The 23,597-nt window shown below is 47.2% G+C and overlaps 7 protein-coding genes across 7 annotated transcripts; 5 read left to right on the top strand and 2 right to left on the bottom strand.

Annotated features, from left to right (window-relative positions):
• Nucleotides 1–17: 17 nt before the first annotated feature.
• Nucleotides 18–3,038, top strand: SERLADRAFT_363415 (uncharacterized protein; the record flags this gene model as incomplete). Its single annotated transcript, XM_007322420.1, has 2 exons — nucleotides 18–1,627; nucleotides 1,757–3,038. The coding sequence occupies 2 exons, from the start codon at nucleotides 21–23 to the stop codon at nucleotides 2,976–2,978; spliced, it is 2,829 nt and encodes a 942-aa protein (XP_007322482.1).
• Nucleotides 3,039–3,669: 631 nt separating this feature from the next.
• Nucleotides 3,670–4,079, bottom strand: SERLADRAFT_351900 (uncharacterized protein; the record flags this gene model as incomplete). The annotated part of the gene is made up of 2 exons (XM_007322419.1): nucleotides 3,670–3,731; nucleotides 3,911–4,079. 2 exons carry the CDS (start codon nucleotides 4,077–4,079, stop codon nucleotides 3,670–3,672), a joined length of 231 nt encoding a protein of 76 aa, XP_007322481.1.
• Nucleotides 4,080–4,369: 290 nt separating this feature from the next.
• Nucleotides 4,370–4,738, top strand: SERLADRAFT_441856 (uncharacterized protein; the record flags this gene model as incomplete). Its single annotated transcript, XM_007322418.1, has 1 exon — nucleotides 4,370–4,738. One exon carries the CDS (start codon nucleotides 4,370–4,372, stop codon nucleotides 4,736–4,738), a length of 369 nt encoding a protein of 122 aa, XP_007322480.1.
• Nucleotides 4,739–6,888: 2,150 nt separating this feature from the next.
• SERLADRAFT_351739 (uncharacterized protein) lies at nucleotides 6,889–9,184 on the top strand (the record flags this gene model as incomplete). Its single annotated transcript, XM_007322417.1, has 11 exons — nucleotides 6,889–7,139; nucleotides 7,194–7,292; nucleotides 7,346–7,576; nucleotides 7,635–7,728; nucleotides 7,776–7,851; nucleotides 7,909–8,033; nucleotides 8,090–8,339; nucleotides 8,395–8,476; nucleotides 8,532–8,824; nucleotides 8,940–9,035; nucleotides 9,099–9,184. The coding sequence occupies 11 exons, from the start codon at nucleotides 6,889–6,891 to the stop codon at nucleotides 9,182–9,184; spliced, it is 1,683 nt and encodes a 560-aa protein (XP_007322479.1).
• A 748-nt stretch (nucleotides 9,185–9,932) lies between these two features.
• Nucleotides 9,933–17,564, top strand: SERLADRAFT_452608 (uncharacterized protein; the record flags this gene model as incomplete). Its single annotated transcript, XM_007322416.1, has 12 exons — nucleotides 9,933–9,972; nucleotides 10,029–10,113; nucleotides 10,330–10,991; nucleotides 11,044–11,289; nucleotides 11,352–12,451; nucleotides 12,519–13,369; nucleotides 13,418–13,564; nucleotides 13,616–13,719; nucleotides 13,770–13,938; nucleotides 13,991–16,843; nucleotides 16,897–17,309; nucleotides 17,367–17,564. The coding sequence occupies 12 exons, from the start codon at nucleotides 9,933–9,935 to the stop codon at nucleotides 17,396–17,398; spliced, it is 6,702 nt and encodes a 2,233-aa protein (XP_007322478.1).
• A 157-nt stretch (nucleotides 17,565–17,721) lies between these two features.
• On the top strand, nucleotides 17,722–21,090 carry SERLADRAFT_452607 (uncharacterized protein; the record flags this gene model as incomplete). The annotated part of the gene is made up of 20 exons (XM_007322415.1): nucleotides 17,722–17,747; nucleotides 17,857–17,887; nucleotides 17,936–18,021; nucleotides 18,077–18,108; nucleotides 18,173–18,257; nucleotides 18,307–18,502; nucleotides 18,550–18,638; nucleotides 18,695–18,812; nucleotides 18,879–19,228; nucleotides 19,295–19,446; nucleotides 19,506–19,683; nucleotides 19,737–19,872; nucleotides 19,924–20,030; nucleotides 20,085–20,122; nucleotides 20,178–20,271; nucleotides 20,321–20,387; nucleotides 20,444–20,572; nucleotides 20,635–20,718; nucleotides 20,773–20,797; nucleotides 20,856–21,090. 20 exons carry the CDS (start codon nucleotides 17,722–17,724, stop codon nucleotides 20,984–20,986), a joined length of 2,154 nt encoding a protein of 717 aa, XP_007322477.1.
• Nucleotides 21,002–23,582, bottom strand: SERLADRAFT_452606 (uncharacterized protein; the record flags this gene model as incomplete). Its single annotated transcript, XM_007322414.1, has 4 exons — nucleotides 21,002–21,177; nucleotides 21,229–22,720; nucleotides 22,770–23,162; nucleotides 23,213–23,582. 4 exons carry the CDS (start codon nucleotides 23,504–23,506, stop codon nucleotides 21,110–21,112), a joined length of 2,247 nt encoding a protein of 748 aa, XP_007322476.1.
• Nucleotides 23,583–23,597: the final 15 nt, after the last annotated feature.

The raw sequence follows: 23,597 nt of genomic DNA, 5'->3' as shown, positions 1-23,597 counted from the left end.
GCCATACGACACCCACCGCTATGCTCGTTGTTCTATACACGTTTCTGGTTGCAGCGTCGGCTGTATCGTGCACGGTGTATGTATCGAACCCAATCGACAACCAGCTTCCACTTATCGCACGGATTGGTCAAAAATTCTATTGGTCTTTCTCTTCCACAACATTTACCTCAGATACGAATAATACTTTATCTTATACCGCTTATAATTTACCCGGCTGGTTAACCTTTAACAATGCTACTCGAAGTTTCTCTGGCACTCCACAAGCTCAAGACGAGGGAACCCCTGAGCTGAGTGTAACCGCACAGGATTCTCACTCGTCTGCTACCTCCACATTCTCTTTTTGCGTCACACCCTATCCACCCCCCACGCTGGAACTTCCGATAGAGAAGCAATTTTATGCAGGAAATCCTTCTTTGTCCTCCGTATTTTTTCTGGCACCAGAATCAGCTTTGGCAACAAGTAACCCAACCTTGCGAATCCCACCTAGCTGGTCATTTAGCGTTGGTCTTGAAGGTGACACTTACACCTCCCAAAACGATCTTTACTACGATGCCCTGCTTATAGACGGCAGTCCTCTGCCCGACTGGATTGACTTTAACACTGAAACGTTTACTTTCGACGGTGTTGCCCCTCACAAAGACGCCATTGCAGTTCCATATTTGTTATCTATAGCATTGCATGCATCTGATCAACAAGGGTATACAGCTGATATCCTTCCTTTTGATCTGGTCATCGCAGATCATGAGTTGTCCTCGGTGTCCTCTCTGCCGACGATCAACATAACTGCCGCTTCGCCTTTCAGCGTGGCCTTGGTATCTCCTGCGGACTTCTCTGGGATTCTCATGGACGGACAGCCTATACAACCTGCCAATATAACTGCCCTGTCTATCAATCTCACTCCTTATGCCGAGTGGTTGAAGTACGATCCGGCCAAAATGACACTTTCTGGGAAGCCTCCTGATAATATCCAGGAACACGCAGGAACACCATTACCTGTCGCTCTCACATCAAACTTCAACCAGACCATACGTAGCGACATCTCTTTCGCAGTCGTACCATCTTTTTTCTCCTCGTCAAATTTGGGAAGTATCGTCGTTGATCCTGGACAGAAGGTACAATTTGATTTGACGTGGTACTTCTCGAATGCCACGGACAGTGCGAACAAACATAGCGACGTGAACCTCACCGCAATCTTCATCCCAAGCCAAGCCGGTAGCTACCTCATCTTCGATCCTGTCACTGCAGAGTTAACGGGGAAAATCCCGAGTGATTCCAACGTGTCTGAAATCACGGTTTCGCTAACCGCGTATTCAAACATGACTCACTCGACGTCCCATACGAGTTTGACTATCACATCATCTTCTGCGGCTAATAAGCAAGGTGGTCCCCATCACGGAATCGGTTCGATGTCCCCAAGTGCACGTAAAAGGCTGATATTGATCCTTTCTGTTGTCTTCGGGGTGATCGGCGGTATAGTGGGACTCCTTATCTGCTTGGCCCTATTCAGGCGCTTTGCGAGAGTCCGTGATACTGCACTTGAAGGCGAGGAAGGAACTCGGGCGTGGACAGCGGATGAGAAGAAGTGGTATGGTATTGGTGTGGAAACTTCAGGAGGGAGAAGTCGAGGGTACAGTGAGAAGGGCTACGGGTGGACGAAGGAAGTAGACACAAGTGGAACCTCAGAAAAGGGGAGCTTGGAAATCCACAAGTCTGGAGAAAATCCATTTTTATCTCCACGTCATGCACAGGATTCAAGTTTCGCCAATTTGGGTCTCGGCCTTCGCCGCATTTCACCTCGAAGTCCTTCACTCGAAGCCCATAGCCAGCAGTATGGGGTAATGAGAAAAAAGGAGTTCCTTGGGAAAATAAAAGAAACGGCGAGGAATGTGAGCGACAGGTACAAGCGCAAAGTCGAAGGACCTAAACGACCTAAAATCGGTAATCCTGTTCTTATTGTTCCAGACGATGACCCAAGGACTGCGATTGATGGGCTGCCGTTCGAAAACAAAGTCCTGGATATCTCCAAAGGGTTACCTTCAGGGTCTGCGTCCATGCTAAATCAAAGGGACCTGAGGGCATACCGAACAAGTACCATTGCAAGCTTCACGGCTTCACCGTCTTCGTCCACCGGAGAAAGATCAATTCCGAGGAGAAGAGCGGACTTTGCACCTCCAAAATCACCAAAAGGTCCCAGAGAGCCACCACAAGTCCACGTGAAGGATTTTTCAGGACAAAGAAGATCGTTGATCTCGAACTCTTCTGCACGCACACACGTTACGGAACCCGTACACAGTGTCGTTAGAGAGGTGAGCTTGAGGAGCACGAAGAGTGCCAGCGTCCTATCTCTTGAATCACATGTGGCGAATATTCAAATTGGCGAAGAACGGCCTCGTTTGATGCCATTTACGCATGCAGCGCGAGTCCCTGTGCCCAGATCACTTTCTGGAGGTCTGCAAGTTGAGAGCAAAGATCAAACGAAGAGAGTAACAAGTCAGACCGCGAAGGTTTTCAAGGAGTTAGAAGGCAGTATGGACGAACTCCGTATGGGCATGCACTACGTCCGCGCTTTGGGTGGGGACAAACGGACTTCAGAAAACGGGCGTTCTACATCAGATAAATCGTTCTCGTCCCTGGAATCTTCTCAACACGGTCATGGACAAGCTGGGACTTTAAAAGAGAACACAATTTCTAGAATTCTCGTGCGTACGGGAGAAAGATTCAAATTCCGCATTCCTATTAAATCATCGAATACTGTATACCGTAAAGTCGAAGCGAGGTTGGTGTCGGGGCAGGCTCTGCCAGGATTTCTGCAGCTGGATTTCAAGGGGAGTGGGGTAGGTGTTAAGGACAAGAAGATGGTTGAATTTTTCGGTGTACCGACAGAGAATGATATTGGTGAAGTGCATGTGGGAGTGTATACGATCGAGGACGGGGATTGCTTGGCAAAAGTTATTGTAGAGGTGGTAGGAAGGAGTTAGATGAAATTCCGAGGACTGCCAGAGCTGGGCTCACACGAACATCATACTTCACAATAGAGGACGGACACTGTCAAACCCAGGTTGGTTTGCGCCTTAGTTGATTTAACATTAGAACGTGTATCTTGTAGCAATTTATTTTATACTCTCATTCATCGGCTGTTGATGATATTTTGAGTTCATGAATTTGACGCATCCTCCCGAGCAAGAACTTGCCTGAAATAGCTGTAGATGGATTGGGTGAATGATTTCTCCCTGAGAAAGCCGAACGCCAATCGAGTGGTGCATGAGGGGTCTTTACGGACGAGCCATCACTTACTATAGAAAGGTGCCTAATCACGATGGCACACGCAGGAAGGTGACGGCATCCTTCCCGAGATCTCAAAAGAGACAGAACTATAATGTTCTGAAGGATCAGTAGATCTTTGCAGAACTCTAGCATGACAGATGGATCACGAAAGCAACGAACATGAGCTTTGCTAGCACTGAAAGCGTGGTAATTACAAGGTCATTGGCGGGGGAGAAAGATGCGGGATAACAAGAAAGTATACGATACGTGTGTGTTTGAAAGTAGAAGGTAGAGTTCGTCAACGAGTCTGTACTGGTGATGAAAGTTATGTTAGGGTAGTGAAAATACAAGGAGAGTAGAAGGATTACATTAATCTATGCGACTTTCACGCTTCTGAGCGAACTCTCATGACTTCCAGATCAAAATTGCAAGCGATCCAACATAGAAATATATGAAGTGTTTCGTTTCTGTGAAGATGGCGACGTGAGTAAAGTGAGGCACGATGATGCATATAATCACAGGAAGAAAAGAAGAAAAAACTCGGCAAGCAGCCAACTGGCGAGACGCGTACCGAGACGCGCGTCTCGAGGATGGATCGCACGCGATAAGAGGTTGAAAGAGCAGATTGCAGGATGGAAGTGCTCACCATGGGTGACATAGCTGCCGAAATTTTTTCCGACGACGACATGCCATGTAGGGCCGTGGCGTCTGTCGAACTCCTTCTTGATCTGAGCAGCGATGTCTTTCTCGATGTTGTACTTTTCGAGGGCTACAGACGCGATATCTACGCTCTCCTGCTGCATCTCCTCGCTCATGTCGACGTTCTTAATGATAGCCTTTGGCCCGCCTGTGCCATTATTTTCTTTGGGACTGGAGCCGGTGTCTGTGGAGGAAGAGGTGGGAGCGACGTCTGCCATGGTGATGGTGGTTGTGGGGAGAGAGCAGGGTGTAGAGAAGGATGTTGGGAGGGAGAGGGTTATATATGAGAATGGGCTTGCCTTGTGTGGTTGGTGAGGAGGGGATGTCGGTGCAGCTGGAGGTGGCGGTCAGAAATAGGGAGGGTTGTGAGCACGTGGCTGAGATGGGTGATGGCTGCGCGGTCCACATGCTTCTGCACCAACGCGAGCCTCATGCAGGACTGCAGCAATTCACCCGGTGGACCGCCTTGTTCCGATTACCAGCAGCCTTTAATATCATTCCGTCCACACATGCCACCGAAGCTGCATATCATGCGGAGCCTCCATGCCCTCTTCCCACCTATCCCATTCGCTCCCCACTTAAACGCTCAACATTTCCTATTTGCCAATACCATACTTCGCCTTTCTCTGAGGCACAGGGTGGTCTTCCTCAGGCCATATCGCCCTCAGCCCCACGCGGGGACATCCACACATCGTCGTGTCCATTTCTCAGTCATGCCCCCTCCATTATCGAAATCACCAGAACCTTAATCCCCATTCCAGGCCATCTCAGATAGAAGGTCGCCCTTACTGAGACAAATCTCCCTACTTGTCAATTTCCGCGAATCAACCGCGACGTTCGTGTCACAATTCAGACCCCACCCGTCTTGGCCTGCAATCAGTTGTCGGTCAACTCGATACCCAATCCATCCTATCTTCGGATCCACTTTCATCCGCAGTACTCGACGCTCTGTACAATGTCCATCCTGTCTGGTCTATACTGGAATAGCACGTTGCAATGACCCTGTTGTAACTGTGCTGGACATCTGATACAATTCACCTTTCAATGCGGTACGAAGGGCATGTGGCAAAACCGTGTTTCCTTCCATCACGTTGGTTCAATCACTTGGTGGGGCCATGGACGGATATATTCATACTCGCATAATCGCCCTGGCTATTCTAACCAACTCTTCCTGTGCGGTGGTCAGTTCGATCTGTCCATCATAGTCTACAACCTGTTTCTGCACGTTCTCACCATGCGGCGATTTTCATGCTGGGGTATTATATCTGCACCCAAGCATACACCTATTTGAAATTAACGGAGGTGATTGTTTCATATTCATTCTTGCTCACCTATCTTTAGGACCAGCTCAGACATATCACCATGGAGACGTAACCTATGACCGCTTTCCACACTCGTACTCCCAAAGTCGTTTAATACTCGGTGAAACTGTGGAGGAAGATGTACAGACAGGCAGGTGTCAGCGTTGAGAAACGAGTCATAGCGGACAGGCTACGATCAAGTCTCAAAGCTTGATCCAAGAAGTCTTCAAGTTAGATAGTGGGGTGATCGTGGCTTTCTTATTGGCGCTCCGCGGACAAGGCTTCCCCAGGGCTTCCATATGTTCAATCTTTCGTTCTTGTCTTGATGGTGGCTGCGGCATCGGTTTCTGTAAGATATCGTTTCCCCATCCCAAGGTGTATATCCTGATGCCAGATAGCAGATAGTATGGTATATCTCATTCGCCGCTTTTCTCCAAGTGATCCATTCCCACATGTACACCTTTCATTGTGAAATATTCATACCCTAATCGTGTACGAGCGTTACACCCTTTCCAGAAATGCATACACCTTGCGCTCCTTTCCACGTCTAGACAAGACCTGTGACCATCTGGCCTCCCTGGAGGCACTTAGGTTCAGTCAAAGCTTGCTCTTAGCATCAAATCACGCAAGGCGCTGGAGTTGTGTAGCATGCTGTGATAGTCCACTCTTGAGGAACGCCTTTGACGCCGACTCCACCACTTGCCTACCTAAACTAAATTCCGCTTCATCTTTTTGGAGACTTTTCTCCATAAGTTGTTTTCATCGGACCTGGCAGGACCTTTATTTCTCACCTCATCTTCTCATCATCTACAATCACGGATGTCAGCGTCCCTTGTCATCAAATCGTGGAAATGGACGTTGACGGGATGTGGTACTTTCTTCTCTCGCAATGAACGAATTGACAGCTTTCGTTCACCACCGGAGAATCTTAATAGGCTCGAAAAAGTAAATCGATGCCAGCTGCAGTGTGCGTGCTCGTGAAAGAAGAACAATTCAGGGACCAGATTGATCATCTTCATACCAGAGATCCTCTTTGACATAATTATTTTCCCTGATTTGTTGGGTGTGTCTTTATTGTTATTACAGCTGACGAAAAATCGCGACATGATAAGCATTACTTGCCCTACACTTTGTGTTTGCATATACTACGGCGACTTTGCAATCTTGCACATGCACCGGGGCGATTTTTGATTCCGGTATATATTAACCGATTAGACCTTGGAAAGCCGAACAGGGGCCGATGGGGCTTGTGTCTCCTGACAGTTGACCTGTTCTTACCTATTCTTGAGAAGGTTCTTGACCGTGTTACACTTTCTTATCTGCGGTCATGCGTTCTGAAGATAGAAAGACAACCGCCGTCTTTCGTGCATTTTCGATGCATTCAACAACTCAAACCGACCAGACCCGTCTTAAGTGCGGCAAAACCCCAACTTCACAGGTGTCAGTACCAGTGGAAGCCACCTTTGATGAGAAAAAGCGAACCGAGGATAGTGATGTTTTCCTAAGACGCGTCGATGGCTCATGGGAGGCTAAAGGGGACGCTGAACTCGGCTTAGCGACCCATATCCATGCTGGGCAGAGCGCTGGAACTCGAAACTTGACGCGTGCTACATCACGTATTCGAATGCTTGGCCTTGCTGGGCTTTTGGGTTTGGTGGTGCTGGCCCAGTGCTCGTGGCTAGGCCTTATCTCTTATCAGGGAGTCGCGGGCGAACAGTGGGTACAGAGCAGCGGTGAAGATAGCTTGTGTCCCCAGGTGTCTGCCATCACTCCGAGCAGCCATGGATCGCTTCTTGAGAGTCTTGATAGTGAATTCGCGACTGAAGAGTTCAAGTTGAAAGCATACGAGTCTCTTGGGGGAGCTGTCAGGATTCCGTGAGCATTCTGTTTGGCCTACAAGTTTGGAAGTCTGAAATGACAGGCTATTAGGACAGAGACATTCGACGACCTTGGAACACCAGAGGAGGACCCACGCTGGGAAGTTCACTATGATTTTCATACTTATGTGGAGACACGCTTCCCGAGAGTGTGAGTGTGTTTGGTATAATTCCTTCTTGCAGATCTCTACAAGTCTCTTGTAGCCATGAAAACCTTCTGAGAACCAAAGTCAACACTTATGCTTTGGTGTATTACTGGAAAGGAAGTGACGAAACGTTGAAGCCTGTTCTTATTGCTGCCCATGCAGATGTGGTACCCGTCGAGCCTGCGACGGCTGATGAGTGGATAAACCCACCTTACTCTGGATATTATGATGGCGAATGGATATGGGGTAGAGGAAGTTGCGATGATAAATCTGGTCTTATCGGTAGCCTGTGAGTGCACGTTTTTCTTTTTTGGCGAGATAGGGGCATGACTTAATGTTCCTTGAAGAACTGCCATCGAGACGTTACTTGAGCGAGGATTTGCGCCTACCCGATCCGTCATTCTCGCCTTTGGCATCGATGAAGAAAGGGGCGGCTATACGGTGAGTGATAGTTGTTGATATTTGTCGATGATTCTGACATCTTGTAGGGTGCACTTTCAATTGGAAGATACTTGCTCGAGACGTTTGGCGAAGATTCTATATCACTCATCGTCGATGAAGGAGGTAAGTAATCGAGCTTTTAGCTTATAACGGGAGGCAAACATTGAAGTGTGATCGAAGGTGGCTATTCTGATATCTCTGGTACCATTTTTGCCAGCCCTGCAGTGGCTGAGAAAGGGTATTTGGATGTTCGTGTAGATGTTTCGACTCCTGGAGGACATTCCAGCAAGCCTCCGAAACACACTGTACGTATATCGTTACTATTCTGCAATACTTCACAGTGTCTGAGACCCACTGACAGGGCATTGGCATTCTTTCCAACATCATTACCGAGTTGGAGGCACATCCTCATCAGCCACAATTGGTCCGCGACCGGACGTACTACCAAAGCTTGCAATGCCGTGCTGAATACGATAATGGCTTGGATCCATCAATGCGAAAGCTTATTCAGCAGTCTCGTTCGAGTGATGAAGCCTTGCAGCAACTGGAAGGGGAGCTTCTGGAGTTCGATCCTGCATACTATGCTCAAGCTGGAACGACACAAGCCATAGGTCAGTTTTGCTACGTTAGCATTGTATAACTCTGAGCAACGTTTTGCTGTGATAGATCTTATTGGCGGTGGAGTCAAAGTCAATGCCTTGCCAGAAGCCGTGTGGACTATAGCAAATCATAGGATTGCTGACTATAGGTCGTTTTGCTTCTCTTTCATTACACCACTTCGACTGACGTTTTGATACACTTAGTTCCGTTTCAGCATTGCAGGAACGCTTTGCCAGTATTGTTAATCCCATAGCAGCCAAGTATAACATGTCTCTTGATGCATTTGGCGAACTCGTTGAGTCAGGTGCTCCTGCTTATGGCCAAGTTCGCCTTTCTCAGGCATTTGGGTCTTCGTTAGAGCCTGCCCCTGTTTCTCCGACAATAGGGAGTGGCCCGTATGAACTGCTATCTGGGACCATTATATCAACCTTGCAGACCCATCTGCGAAGCACTGAACCTCAGCGCCCTGCTGTTGTTTCACCGGGATTATCACTTGGTATGACTTCCAATTTCGTTGCGATGATGCTTAGTACTTACTTTGTCGCAACACAGGAAATACAGGTACGCTGGAGATCCGGCTGCCGTGACATCCATGCTAAGCATTGCTTTAGACACGAGACATTACTGGAAGCTAACCAAACATATCTTCCGATACGGCCACCGTGGCGCTACGGACAACTATAATGGCGCGCATACCACGAATGAAGGTCTGCATGCCAACCCTTCTCATGTCAGGAGGGGATACTTAACACACTCCTCTTTCATTGTAGCCATCCGAGCGGAAGGATTTTTAGAGGTCATCCGCTTTTATACCAGATTCATCCTTAACGCGGACGAAACGAATTTGCTGGATTAGCCTTTAATGGGGGTGCCCGTGCCGTTGAATTATTATGTGTGCAGCGCTCGAGTTTTCAGTGTTGTATTGTGGATGTTATATGGCGTATCAAACACTACCCCTGACCCAAATACGGATTCTGTGAAGTGATGATCAAAGTTGTCTGGATACTAATTGATCGAGATGAAAAGGTACAGGGTGTGTGTGCCAGCTATATATTGCAGTGCGATAGCAAAAGCGTTTTGTTGAACACGATGATCACAACATATATGATAAATAACAACACGTTGGGTGCTCTAGTTTCTAGATAGGATGATAGACACGGCTAGACCGGGGGGCTCGGGCTATCTGACGTTGGGGAGGTTACATAAATTTGCACCCCACCTCGCGCGCCCGGCAGTAGATCGATGGGTACACCACATAGCCCCAGCGTCTGTTCTGTCTGTCTGTGGACATGTCTCATGATGAACATAAGCAAAGTACTGCAAAGTGCTGACAACAGCCATTAGCATAGTAACGAGACTAAGCTGCAGTCAGCTTTGACTTTCTCGAGAGCCAATTCCTGTGCGCCATCAAGGAACAGAACCGAAAACAGAGATAAACGACCGGGCTCATTCGTTACGTAAGCGATCAATACTTTTGGGGGAAGGTGTCAAGAAAACGCGTTTTGCTCCCCATCTTTCCTTTCCTTTAACCTTTCTCCTTACCTTTATAATTTGGCACGGATTCAGTTTTCAGGCCATACACTAACATTATCTGAACTGAAACCATGTCGGCTTACGACCACTCAAAAGCTTCGCAATACATAGGTGTGTTCTTTCGCGTTGGCAAGAGGCTATGGTGTGGAGCTAAAGACATTTCTTAGGCGGTAATTCTGTAGACAAGGCGCCTGCGGGACGTGTTTGTGACTTTGTTAAGGCTAATGGAGGCCATACTGTCATCACGAAGGTGTGTGTCTTGTTAGATTTCATGTAGCCTATCTTCTGCTCTCCGTTGCGATCTGTTTCTACACACATGTGCATATACTATTTCGTCTCTCGAAATAAACTTGGGGGCTGTTTTTCATTCGATTACCTGATGTTAATGGCACAATGCTGATCTGTCTCTTCTAGGTCTTGATAGCTAATAACGGTATTTATCTTTGCCATCAGCATATATGCATCTAGGCTAATCAGTTATAAAGGTATCGCGGCCGTGAAAGAGATTCGCTCAATTCGACAATGGAGCTACGAGACTTTTGGAACAGAGCGTGCTGTGGAATTTACTGTGATGGCAACGCCCGAGGATCTTAAAGTGAACGCTGAGTACATCCGAATGGCAGACCAATACATAGAAGTTCCGGGAGGATCGAACAACAACAATTATGCCAACGTCGATTTGATCGTGGATGTCGCAGAACGTGCAGGTGTGCACGCTGTCTGGGCTGGGTGGGGTCATGCCTCGGAGAACCCACGTCTGCCAGAAAGTCTGTCTGCTAGCAAGACCAAGATCGTGTTTATCGGGCCTCCTGGTAGTGCGATGAGGAGTTTGGGAGATAAAATCTCAAGCACAATCGTCGCTCAGAGTGCAGATGTCCCTACCATGGCGTGGTCGGGCACTGGTATTTCGGACACAGTGCTATCAGAGCAAGGTTTCGTTACCGTGCCTGACAAAGCGTACCATGATGCTTGCGTTACCAGTGTCGAAGAAGGCTTGAAGAAGGCTGAGCAGATTGGTTGGCCAGTGATGATAAAAGCTAGTGAAGGTGGTGGAGGGAAGGGTATTCGTAAAGTTGAAGAACCAGACGCATTCAAGAATGCTTATCACGCCGTCGCAGGAGAGATTCCCGGTAAATCTCTATCAGTTCTTTGTCAGAGTGGCTACTAATTTTATATATCCAGGATCACCAATATTCATCATGAAACTTGCCGGTCAAGCTCGTCACTTAGAGGTCCAGCTACTCGCAGATCAATATGGCAATGCCATTTCGTTGTTCGGACGTGACTGTTCTGTTCAGCGCCGTCACCAGAAGATTATTGAGGAGGCTCCAGTGACGATCGCAAAACAAGATACGTTTGAGCAGATGGAACGTGCAGCTGTACGTTTGGCAAAGCTTGTCGGTTATGTTAGCGCCGGAACTGTAGAATGTACGTTTTCCCCCATTGTATTCCATCATCAAGAGATCCGTCACTCATGGAGTTTGCACCAGATTTGTATAGTCATGCCGAAGATGTGTTTTATTTCTTGGAACTTAACCCGCGTCTCCAAGTGGAACATCCCACTACCGAAATGGTATCCGGTGTCAACTTGCCAGCTGCCCAACTCCAAATTGCCATGGGTATTCCTTTGCACCGTATTCGCCATATTCGTACGCTGTATGGTGTTGCCCCCAATGCTTCCTCTGAAATCGACTTCGACATGGTGAAGCCTGAATCCAACCAGCTTCAGCGCAAGCCAAGGCCAAAAGGACACGTCGTGGCAGTGCGTATTACTGCTGAGAACCCCGATGCCGGTTTCAAGCCATCGTCTGGATCATTGCAAGAACTTAATTTCCGTTCGAGTACTAATGTCTGGGGTTACTTCTCCGTCGCAACTGCTGGTGGTCTTCACGAGTTCGCTGACTCTCAGTTCGGACATATCTTTGCGTATGGTGAGGATCGTGGAGAGAGCCGGAAAAACATGATCGTAGCGTTGAAGGAACTTAGTATCCGTGGTGATTTCAGGACGACGGTGGAATATCTTATCAAGTTATTGGAACTGGAAGCATTCAAAGACAACACGATTACCACAGGCTGGCTTGATTCTCTGATTAGCAGCAAGCTAACTGCCGAGAGACCAGATGCAACTTTGGCTGTCGTTTGCGGTGCTGTCACGAAGGCTCATCTTGCGTCTGATGCTTGTCTCAGCGAATACAAACGTATATTGGACAAGGGCCAAGTGCCTGTTCGCGATCTCTTGAAGACCGTCTTCGGCGTCGACTTCATCTACGAGAATGTTCGCTACTCTTTCACCGCCACGCGCTCTTCCAAAACCATGTGGACCCTCTTCCTCAACGGTGGTAGGACTATGGTCGGTGCACGCCCTCTTGCGGATGGTGGATTACTCGTTCTTCTTGATGGACGAAGTCACTCCGTTTACTGGAGGGAGGAAGTTGGTGCTCTTCGTTTGATGGTGGATGCCAAGACCTGTCTGATCGAGCAAGAGAACGACCCGACACAGTTGAGGAGTCCTAGTCCTGGAAAGCTGATCAGGTTCTTCATTGATAGTGGAGACCATATCAAGGCCGGAGAACAATATGCCGAAATCGAGGTCGGTCGTTCGTTCGTTGCGTTTCGTCTATCTATTTGCTGATTGCAATTCTGCCTTGGTTGTACAGGTTATGAAAATGTACATGCCCCTAGTGGCGGCTGAAGATGGTATTGTTCAATTTGTCAAGCAACCTGGTGTCAGCCTTGAACCGGGAGATATTCTGGGTATACTCACGCTGGATGACCCTGCTCGAGTGAAACATGCCAAACCATTCGAAGGTTTACTCCCACCTATGGGCTCCCCAGGTATCGCTGGGAACAAAGCTTACCAACGTTATCTTCGTTGCACCGGAGTTTTGAATGATATCCTTGAGGGTTACGATAACCAAGCTATTATGGCTTCGACATTCAAGGACCTCATCGAAGTTATACACGATCCTGAACTGCCCTATTCCGAGGTCAATGCAATTCTGTCAGCACTCTCTGGTCGCATGCCTTTCAAGCTAGAAGACGGTATACGTGCTGCAATCGAGGGTGCGAAATCTAAAGGTGATGGGCACGAATTCCCCGCTGTCCGGATCAAGAAAGTGCTCGAGCACTATGTACAAGATAATATACTAGCGCACGACAGGGCTATGTTCCGCACTCAACTCTCTGCGTTGTACGACGTTCTTGAAAGGTTCATGGGTGGCCTTAAGGGACATGAAGTACACACTCTCGCAACGTTGTTAGCAAACTACGAGAGCACCGAAAAGTTATTCGGAGGCAGTATTGAAGCGCGCGTTCTTACCCTCCGAGAGCAGTACAAGGACGAGTTGGATAAAGTTGCTGGTTTAGTTTTGAGTCACACCAAGGCGCAGAGCAAGTCGAAGTTAGTCCTTGCCCTTCTAGATTACGTCAAATCGAGTGGCCTTCCTGTCTCCAACCCCGAAAGCCGCCTGTATCAAGTACTCAATGGCCTGGCTGCGCTCGAGTCGAAGTGCGTTACATATGTAGTTCTTTTGTAATCTCACTCATTTTCTTTTAGGTCATCTACGTCTGTCTCATTGAAAGCTCGTGAAGTACTCATTTTGGGTCAGATGCCTTCATACGAGGAACGTCTCATTCAGATGGAGGCGATCTTGAAGACTTCGGTGACCTCGAACTTCTATGGAGAGCAAGGAGGTGCGAATAGGTAACGACTCTTTCTCATGTAGCATGTCAAGTTTCCTGATCCCGTTTCTAGGACCCCATCTCCTGAAGTTTTGAAGGAACTTAGTGATTCTCGTTACACTGTATACGATGTCCTTCCTGCGTTCTTCAGCCACACTGATCCTATGGTTACACTTGGTGAGTTAGGTAGTGGACTATAGCTTTCTTTTTACTTATTTGTTCGCTAGCCGCCTTCGAGGTTTATGTTAGGCGTGCTTATCGCGCATATTCGCTGTTGTCGATTGATTATGAGGAGGGAGATGGCGTGGACGATGCTGAGCTTCCTAGTGCCCTGACATGGAGATTTAACCTCGGGCAGTCTCATTCTCCTCCAGCCACGCCTCGTGTGACTGCAGGGTTAGTACATATTATTTGATCACGTGAATTTGGCTAACACTACACTCCCTAGTGATCCTCGTCGCCAAGGTTCTGTTAGCGACATAACCTATCTAATCAATCGTAACCAAACACAGCCAGTGCGAAACGGTGTAATTGCCTCCTTCTCTGACCTCGATGCTTTGGCTCAATGCTTTGAGAAAATCGCTTCCTTGTTGCCGCTGTTTGATCCCGAAGAGTTCCGTCAGCGTTATGGCAATAATCAACCACCGAATGTCATGAATTTGGCTCTCCGTGTATTTGATGAAGCTGACGACATGGCGGAAGAAGTCTGGTGCGAGAAGCTAACAGAGTTCGTTAACTGTCGGAACGATAGCCTCCAACGCCGTGGCGTGCGTCGAGTGACGATCCTGATTTGTCGTCGAGGACAATACCCCCTCTATTTCACGCTTCGCGAAGACAACGGTGTTTGGGTGGAAGAGCAAGCAATCCGAAACATTGAACCTGCTCTTGCTTTCCAATTGGAGCTCAGTCGTCTGTCGAACTACAAGCTCACCCCCTGCTTTGTTGAAACGAAGCAAATTCACATATACCACTCTGTTGCTCAAGAAAACCAGTTAGACAACCGATTCTTCATTCGTGCTCTTGTCCGTCCAGGACGTCTTCGTGGCACTATGAGCACTGCAGAGTATCTCGTCTCGGAAACCGATCGACTGGTCACCAGTGTTCTCGACGCACTTGAGGTAGTCAGCGCGCAGCACCGGAATGCCGACTGTAACCACATCTTCATGAATTTCGTGTACAACCTTGTGGTAACCTACGATGACGTCTTGGAAGCTATCTCTGGATTCATTGAGCGTCATGGTAAACGGCTTTGGCGTTTACATGTCACTGGTTCCGAAATTCGCATTTCGCTGGAGGATAGTGATGGTAACGTGACGCCCATTCGCTGTATCATCGAGAACGTATCTGGTTTCGTTGTCAACTATCACGGCTACCAAGAGATTACTACTGACAAGGGTACTACTATCTTGAAATCCATCGGCGAGAAGGGTCCTTTGCATTTGCAGCCCGTCCATCTGGCATATCCAACAAAGGAGTCTCTTCAGCCCAAACGTTATCAAGCTCACTTAATAGGAACGACTTATGTCTATGATTTCCCAGAACTGTTCTCCAAAGCCCTACACAATGTCTGGATCAAGGCACGTAAATACGATTCTTCGCTGGTTATACCGAAGAAAATGTTGGAGTCGAAAGAGCTTGTGCTGGACGAACACGATCAAATAACGGAAGTCGAGAGGCCCCCAGGAAACAACGCCTTCGGAATGGTGGCTTGGGTGTATAACCTCAAGACTCCTGAATTCCCTAAAGGTCGTAAAGTTGTGGTGATCGCTAACGACATTACATACAAGATCGGCTCGTTTGGTCCTGAAGAAGATCAATTCTTTTATCTGGTTACAAAATATGCCCGAACGCACGGCTTACCTCGTATCTATCTTTCCGCCAACTCAGGTGCACGCATTGGGCTGGCCGAAGAAACGCTCAGTCTTTTCTCTTGTGCCTGGAATGATGAATCGCATCCCGAGAAAGGCATTAGTTATCTGTATCTGACCCGTCAAAACTACTTGAAGCTGCAGGAGAAGGGTGCTGGCTCGGTGCGAACGTCAGAAATTGATGTTGACGGCGAAACGCAGTACAAAATAACAGATATAATTGGTTTGCAGGATGGTCTAGGAGTGGAATCACTGAGAGGGTCCGGTCTCATTGCTGGAGAGACATCCCGTGCTTATGACGATATTTTCACAATCACCCTCGTCACAGCGCGATCAGTCGGTATCGGAGCCTACCTTGTACGTCTTGGAGAACGGGCTGTCCAAGTAGAAGGCCAACCTATCATTCTTACTGGTGCTCCCGCCCTCAACAAAGTCCTCGGTCGCGAGGTTTACACATCTAACTTACAGCTCGGTGGTACCCAAATCATGCACAAGAATGGTGTCTCTCACTTGACAGCCAGTAGCGATCTGGAAGGTGTAACGCATATCCTGGAGTGGATATCTTATGTCCCCGAAATCAGAGGTGCTCAGTTACCTGTTCGAGAAACACTCGATCCCTGGGACCGTGATATAACTTATATGCCCCCGAAGGGTGCATATGACCCGCGCTGGTTTATCGAGGGTAAGACAGATGAGCACACTTCGGAATGGCTGTCTGGATTTTTCGACAAGGGTTCCTTTCAAGAAACACTTAGCGGTTGGGCGCAGACTGTCGTTGTTGGTCGTGCACGTCTAGGTGGCATCCCCATGGGTGTCATAGCTGTTGAAACTCGTACCATTGAACGTATTGTTCCTGCCGACCCTGCCAATCCCGCTTCATTCGAGCAACATGTGATGGAAGCAGGTCAAGTGTGGTATCCCAACTCGGCATACAAGACTGCTCAAGCCATATTCGACTTCAACCGCGAAGGTCTGCCGTTGATGATATTCGCAAACTGGCGAGGCTTCTCAGGTGGTCAGCAAGATATGTATGACGAAGTGTTGAAGCAGGGTTCGAAAATTGTCGATGGTTTATCCAGCTACAAACAGCCGGTATTTGTTTATATCGTCCCTAATGGCGAGCTCAGGGGTGGTGCATGGGTTGTTCTTGATCCATCAATCAACTCGGAACAGATGGAAATGCACGCAGATATTGATGCTCGCGCAGGTGTATTGGAACCTGAAGGTATCGTGGAGATCAAAATGCGTCGTGACAAAATCTTGACATTGATGGAGCGATTGGATTCTACGTATGCGTCGTTAAAGAGCGACAGCAAGGATGCAAGTAAGACAGCAGAAGAAAGAGCTCTAGCTGCACAAGCACTGGCCGAGCGGGAGACCTTTTTACAGCCCACTTACAAACAGATTGCCCTTCTATACGCTGATCTTCACGAGTAAGTGGTCATGACTTATAGGCAGCAGTCACTCCCTCATTAATATTTCGTAGTCGTACAGGTCGCATGGAAGCTAAAGGTTGTGCTAAACCTGCAGTCTGGAAGCAAGCCCGCCGTAACTTTTACTGGGCTCTTCGCGCCAAACTTGCTCGTTCGACAGCGCTGGCAAATATCAAAGAAACAAGCCCAGAGTCTTCAACCGAATATCGTGCTAAACTACTCGACTCGCTGATATCCCTCGAAGATCGGTCTGATAATCGCAGCGCTGCTCTGGCCCTCGAGAAACTTGATCTCACTCCTACTCTGGTGAAGCTCAGAGGTGACTACTTAATGCATCGCTTCCTCGAGGTTGCCCAGCAAGACCGAAAAGCCACTATGGATGGCTTGCTTCGACTGGTCGATAGTCTATCGGACGACGAGAGATCGTCTTTGCAATCTGCTTTACAAGGCAACAGTCGCTCTCCAGGTATGTTGAATCCTTTTGATTGTTATGACAGATGAGCTAAGTTGCTGGCTGTACTAGGACCTCCATCGTATACCAATTCCACCATTTGAACGTCTCAGTCCATTGATTCGACTTATTTGCATTGACTCCTTGCTCTTCATGCTAGTCCGGGTTTATAATACGACAATCGTCTTTTGTTTCTTTAATACTTGTACATAACATAACGCATAGAACGACCGACATGCTAGACATAATGACATCGCAATTTCTCAGTACTACAGAAGCACTCGGGTGCTTATCTTATCTTATCTCTGATTATTTGACAAATGGATCCGATGTTCGACCCTGCATGAGAAGATATCTCCGAGTCATCCTTTCGACAAGACCCTTTTGTCCTGGACGTTAATTTCGAGTGACGGGCCACTGAAAGATCATGGGCCACTTGATTACTTTGGCAACGTGGGTGTCTATCTATAATCGATTTATACCATAACTAAAGTTTATGGTAGATGGTAGGCATCGATTAACAAGGGCAGCTCGAGAGGAAGGCTGATGGCTCTGAATATAGTTCGCTGAATCAATGGGCTCTGGACTTTCAGGCAAGTTAGTGCAAGTTACGCATGATATAATTTCTTGAATAGAAGCAGGGGAACATGGAACGTATCTTGGAGAGCATAGCGATCGCGAAACAGCGCGGGGCAACATTAAGAGTAGGGCCTGAGCTTGAAATACCGTCAGCAATACCTCCACCTGCTACACTAGACTGGTTCTTATATCGTTCATTTTAGGGGTTATGGATGCTACGATCATTTTCTCGAAGGTACGGCCTTTCAATCGTCACTAGTGATCTAAGTGTTCAGTGTCCGCGTTCAATGTCTGCACAGGCGATACTGTCCTCCACTCATGGGAAGTTCTCGCCAAGATTCTTTCTTCGGAAGAGACTATGGATATTGTCTGTGATATTGGCATGTGAGATACCGTCCAACTCCTCAGTACACTGACACTAAGACACCCGAAGGCCGGTCGTTCATAAGAACGTAATCTATAATTGTCGTGTGATTGTTCACAACAAGAAGATTCTCCTTATTCGCCCAAAAATGTGGTTGGCTAACGATGGAAACTACCGCGAACTCAGATACTTCACTCCTTGGCTAAAGCACCGACGATGGGAGGATCATTATCTGCCTAGAATCATTCAAGCTGTAACGAAACAAGTAAGCACCGCGGCGTTTATTATAAGAATATGATGCATGTCTTTCAGACCAAAGTTCCTTTTGGAGACTGCGTAATTAGCACTGTGGACACATGCATTGGTATTGAACTGTGCGAAGAGCTTTTCACTCCTGCAAGGTTATTTTTCCTCGTTCCTTCTACAGTTCATTTCATTGATAAGGTACCACATTCAGTCCCCATATCTTAATGGGCTTAGACGGCGTCGAGATATTCACCAATTCCAGTGGTAGCCATCACGAGCTTCGCAAACTCTATACCAGAGTTGAACTCATCAAAGAAGCAACTCTTAAGGTAACGATTTACTTACTACTGGCTTCATATTTGGTTTTACAAACCAGGGCTGCCTTCGTAATCCAGCTAGGTGGTGTTTATCTGTACGCCAATCAACAAGGCTGCGACGGTGATCGACTGTACTACGATGGTTGTGCAATGGTAGCAATGAATGGCCACATAATAGCTCAGGGGTCTCAATTCTCGCTGAATGACGTAGAGGTGGTCACTGCCACCATCGACATTGAAGATGTTCGTGCCCACAGGGCCAAGAGCAGCAGAAGCATGCAAGCTGCTGGTGCGGAGCCTTATCATAGAATCGAGGTCTCATTTGCACTCTCCGGTGGGAAGTTTGAGGAAGTCAAGGACGAACATACACTTGGTTTGCAGGTGGGGCTCTCTGAAGCAAAATTCCACAGACCAGAAGAAGAAATTGCGTTCGTATATCTCAGGGAACTGTCAGAAAACTTAGCTGATGTAATGGTGGTATTTTTTTACAACAGCCTGGGCCCTGCCTGCTGGTTATGGGATTACTTGAGGCGATCTCGCACACAGGGCTACTTCATTCCCCTCAGTGGTGGTATCGACAGCTGTGCTACGGCCGTAATCGTGTATTCCATGTGCCGTCTGATTGCTGATGCTGCTAGGAGAGCTGGTATGGCCTACTTACTGAATTATTCTATTTCTTGGCTGGGCTGAATGATTTCTTTGAAGATAAGCGAGTTATTGCTGATGCTCGTCGAATTGTCGGAGAGCCTGAGGATTCGAGCTACATCCCTTCGGATCCTCGAGAGTTTTCCAGCAGAATATTCCACACTTGTTATATGGGAACAGAAAATTCAGGCGCGGAAACACGACAAAGAGCCAAAGACTTAGCAGAAGCCATTGGCAGGTGTGTATACTTAGTTCTCAACCTTATGAAACTCTCACCAAACCTCGAACCAGCTACCATATTGACTTGAATATGGATTCCGTTGTCACCTCTGTCCGCAATTTGTTTTCTTTCGTCACTGGCGTAAAACCGAGCTTTAGAGCTCATGGAGGTTCTGCAGCAGAGAATTTGGCACTGCAGAATATTCAGGTGAGAATTTATATAATATTCACAGAAGTATGACGATAAACCCCGTCTCAGGCAAGACTACGCATGGTCCTGGCTTATCTATTTGCCCAACTTCTTCCCTGGGTTCGGGGAAGATCTGGTGGTCTACTTGTTCTCGGAAGTGCTAATGTAGATGAAAGGTACAATTGACATCCCTGCCTTTGTATCGTGAAACCTGATTACACTGCTTGTAGCCTGCGAGGATATTTAACCAAATATGACTGTTCCTCGGGTTGGTACAAGTCAAACTCGGGCGAAATTCTAGCTAATTCGTTGTCTTACTACAGCCGACATCAACCCCATTGGAGGAATCAGTAAAACCGATCTGAAGAAATTCATTGCCTACGCTCGGGATTCGTTCGATTTGCCTATTCTAACTAAGTATATATCGTTACTAGAAATACATATGGCTACCACTGACATTTTTTAGCTTCTTGGATGCTGTTCCTACGGCAGAATTGGAGCCATTTTCAGACACTTATGTGCAAACGGATGAAGTAAGCCTCCACTGGTCATTCATGATATTCAGCTGATTATTCTATGTGAATCATAGGCAGATATGGGCATGACCTATGATGAACTGTCTGTCTTTGGTCGGCTTCGCAAAGTCGAAAAATGTGGACCTTACAGCATGTTTACAAAACTCGTACACGAATGGGGGTCTATGTTATCTCCTCTGCAGGTAACTTCTTTCCTCTTGCACGAGACTGGGGATGTTATTTGTTTATTCTGATAAAACTCTAGATTGCAGAAAAAGTGAAACATTTTTTCTTCGAGCATGCTAGAAACCGTCATAAAATGACAACCCTCACGCCCTCCTACCATGCGGTTGGTGTTGCTGCTCCTTATAAATGGATTTATCGATCTAACTGGGTATGACAGGAATCCTACAGTCCAGATGATAACAGTACGTGCACACAATTATGATGTTAATGTTGTTAATGTTGTTTTACCGTTCTACATAGGATTTGACTTGCGTCCGTTCCTCTACCCGTCGAGGTTCCCGTGGCAATTCAAGAAGATCGACGAGGTTGCTGCAGCTTTACCAGACCGATCAAATAAAGACCCTGCTGCAGATAAGACCAAGACTGATTGATTGGAGAAAAGAAAGAGAGATAATAATAGGGTATACGGGCAATGATGGAAATAGTGATACAATGTGTTCTGTACTACAAGCAATGAAATCTGTATTAAAATTGAATGTGTAACAATGCGATACTTATGTGCGGAGGAAACGTGACAGCGTGCCTTGGACAGCGATCTTCTTCATTATGGTCGGCTCAGGAGCTATTCGACAATGTCAGAGCGGGAACCCAAAAATGGAGGAAATATACGCACGATCTACTAATCCTTCTTCTTTTACTTTACGTTTAATGCTATCCATGACTTCACTAACGCCAGATCGGTCGAGATCGCCTCGAGCTTTCATCAGGCCTTCCACGAAGGGAATATTGGGTCCATGCACCTTAGCAAACGACCAGAAAGATAGGAACACTAAGCTCTGTGACGCCTCGAGCATCGCAAGTATCATCTCTACCACGTCAAAGTAGCCCTCTAGCTCCTTCGCGGGCTTGTAACCGCTGAAAAAGGAGAAAATCGCGCCAACGTCTTGTTTTATGCGCTCTGTAGCAGCCGGCATTTTTAGCTTTGGGGAATTGGCTAACGCCGTAAGGTAGGCGACCAAAAATGCATCTAAAAGATACTCCACGAGGAGCTCTAAAAGGGAAGCATTCAGGAAAGCATGATCCGCTAAGTAGTCGCCCATCGTAACGACAACTTGCTGTATGATACCGTCGTACCACGGAGCCTGGAATAGCTGCTTCGTAGCTGGTTTAAGATCATTGAAGATGATATCGATGAGTGTTTGTATACATTTCTTCGCCACGTCCAGATTACCGTCGATGGCGTCATTAAGTTTTTCACTGATCTTGACTCTGTATTTTTCTGAAACCAGTGGCTCGAGTCGCCCGAGCAGCGCTTCTGTATAATCTGCTGACTTGATCTGGTCGTTTGCAAGTGCGATGCAATACTCTGCCAGACCCCCGGGAACTTCTTCGGGCTTATCAAGCTGCTTCTTGAATTCTGCTTCCACAACCTTGGTCCATTGTTCTTGAATACCTCTCATTACTCGATTCACTTCTCCCACAACCCGTGCAAGGATTGCACCTTGCCCACTCTCCGTCGCGGCGTCAATCTGTTGATTGACCATTTGGAATAGTATGACAGCACCTTGCGTGCCATATAAACCATCACTGTCCATTTCTGGAGGTTCAGAGCGTGACGCAAATTCTTGAACTTCGGTTTTCATAAGGTTAGCCGTCCATTCGTCTAGCTTCTTCACGATCAATTTGAGGTAATCCTCGATCAAATTCTGCTCATCGCCGTTGAGTAACTGTGGTTCTAGAAGTTCGGGAGCAATATCAAGCTCCTTCATGCTCTTCTTGTACTCCTTCAACCAGGCATGCAAGTGTAGAAGAACACTAGCCTCTGGTTCGGCGGCGACTAGCCGCTGGAGAGTTGCATTTAGTATCTTGTGGTATTCCTTGACATAGAATGCATATATTTCGTAGCTGGGAGGGAAGCATGGAACTACGTCGCTCTCAATGCGAATTAGATCTTGGTATATCCATCCAAGGCCGTTGAGAAAAGCTCCTGGATCGCGTTCGTCACGTAAGTATGCATCTTCGAATTTGCTCCTGATAGAGTCGGAAATGGTTTTGTGTATTTTTGATCGATAATGTTTGATGATGCGCGCATTTGCTTGCATTGATTTGAATTTAGAAGCTGCATCCATTTTTGCAGCTTTCTTAACGAGACGAATAGCGATGGCCTAGTACAAAGTTGGGTGAGACGTTAGATATGAAGCATTGTTTACATACTTTTTCATCTTCCCTTCCCTCCATTTCAGCGATTTTGATCAGCTTCACCACGACTTCAGGATGACCCGCGCGCACAAGTGGGAGTATATTTCGTGCAAGCTCCATGATATATGTTTCGAACACTTCCGTAAGTTTGTTAAGGCGCTGAAAGATGAGAGCCAGCTTGGTACGAGAAAGAGCAGATGCTTTCTTTGCTTGGTGCATAGTTTGATTTCTGAAAGCCTCCAACCGGTTGATCTGATAATGTACGGGCAGCAGATTTGGAGCTGGACCGATGATATCGTTGCTGTCAGCTGAAAGCATTTCTTCGAGCATATCGAGCTTCGAGTTCATTTGGAGTAGATTGTCCACCATTTCTTCCGTTTGCTCAAAGTTACGGTGGACCATGGATACCTAGTCAGAGTCAGATGAAGCTTGGCGAAGAGAACAAAGGTAATACTTACTCTGCTGATTTGATGAAACGTAGGTACGACGTTCTGAGGATCGCTGCATAGTCTGTCCACTGTCTGCATTTCATCCTTCACAGCCTGCACATTGCTACGGGTATCCAGCAGCTTCTTCAGGCCTTCTCGAGTAGCATCCAACTGCTCCTTCACTCCACTTTTCAACCTTGCATCAATAGAGGCCTTTTCTTTCTCCAGCTTTTTCCTGAACGCTGCAACTTTCAAGAGGTCATCGGGTGATTGCAGATATTCGCCAATTGCTTGTGCGGCCGATATTGGGGCTGCTGTTGACATGACTGGAAAGACAGTCTAGTAGCCCCACAACGAGGCAAAGAGTGGTTTGATAGATAAGCTGCAACCAGCTGTGCTTTACTACGGCAATTTG

The sequence above is a fragment of the Serpula lacrymans genome (assembly GCF_000218685.1).
Source record: "Serpula lacrymans var. lacrymans S7.9 unplaced genomic scaffold SERLAscaffold_13, whole genome shotgun sequence".
In the NCBI taxonomy this organism is placed as follows: Eukaryota; Fungi; Basidiomycota; class Agaricomycetes; order Boletales; family Serpulaceae; genus Serpula; species Serpula lacrymans.
This window is presented reverse-complemented; position numbering and strand designations above follow the sequence as displayed.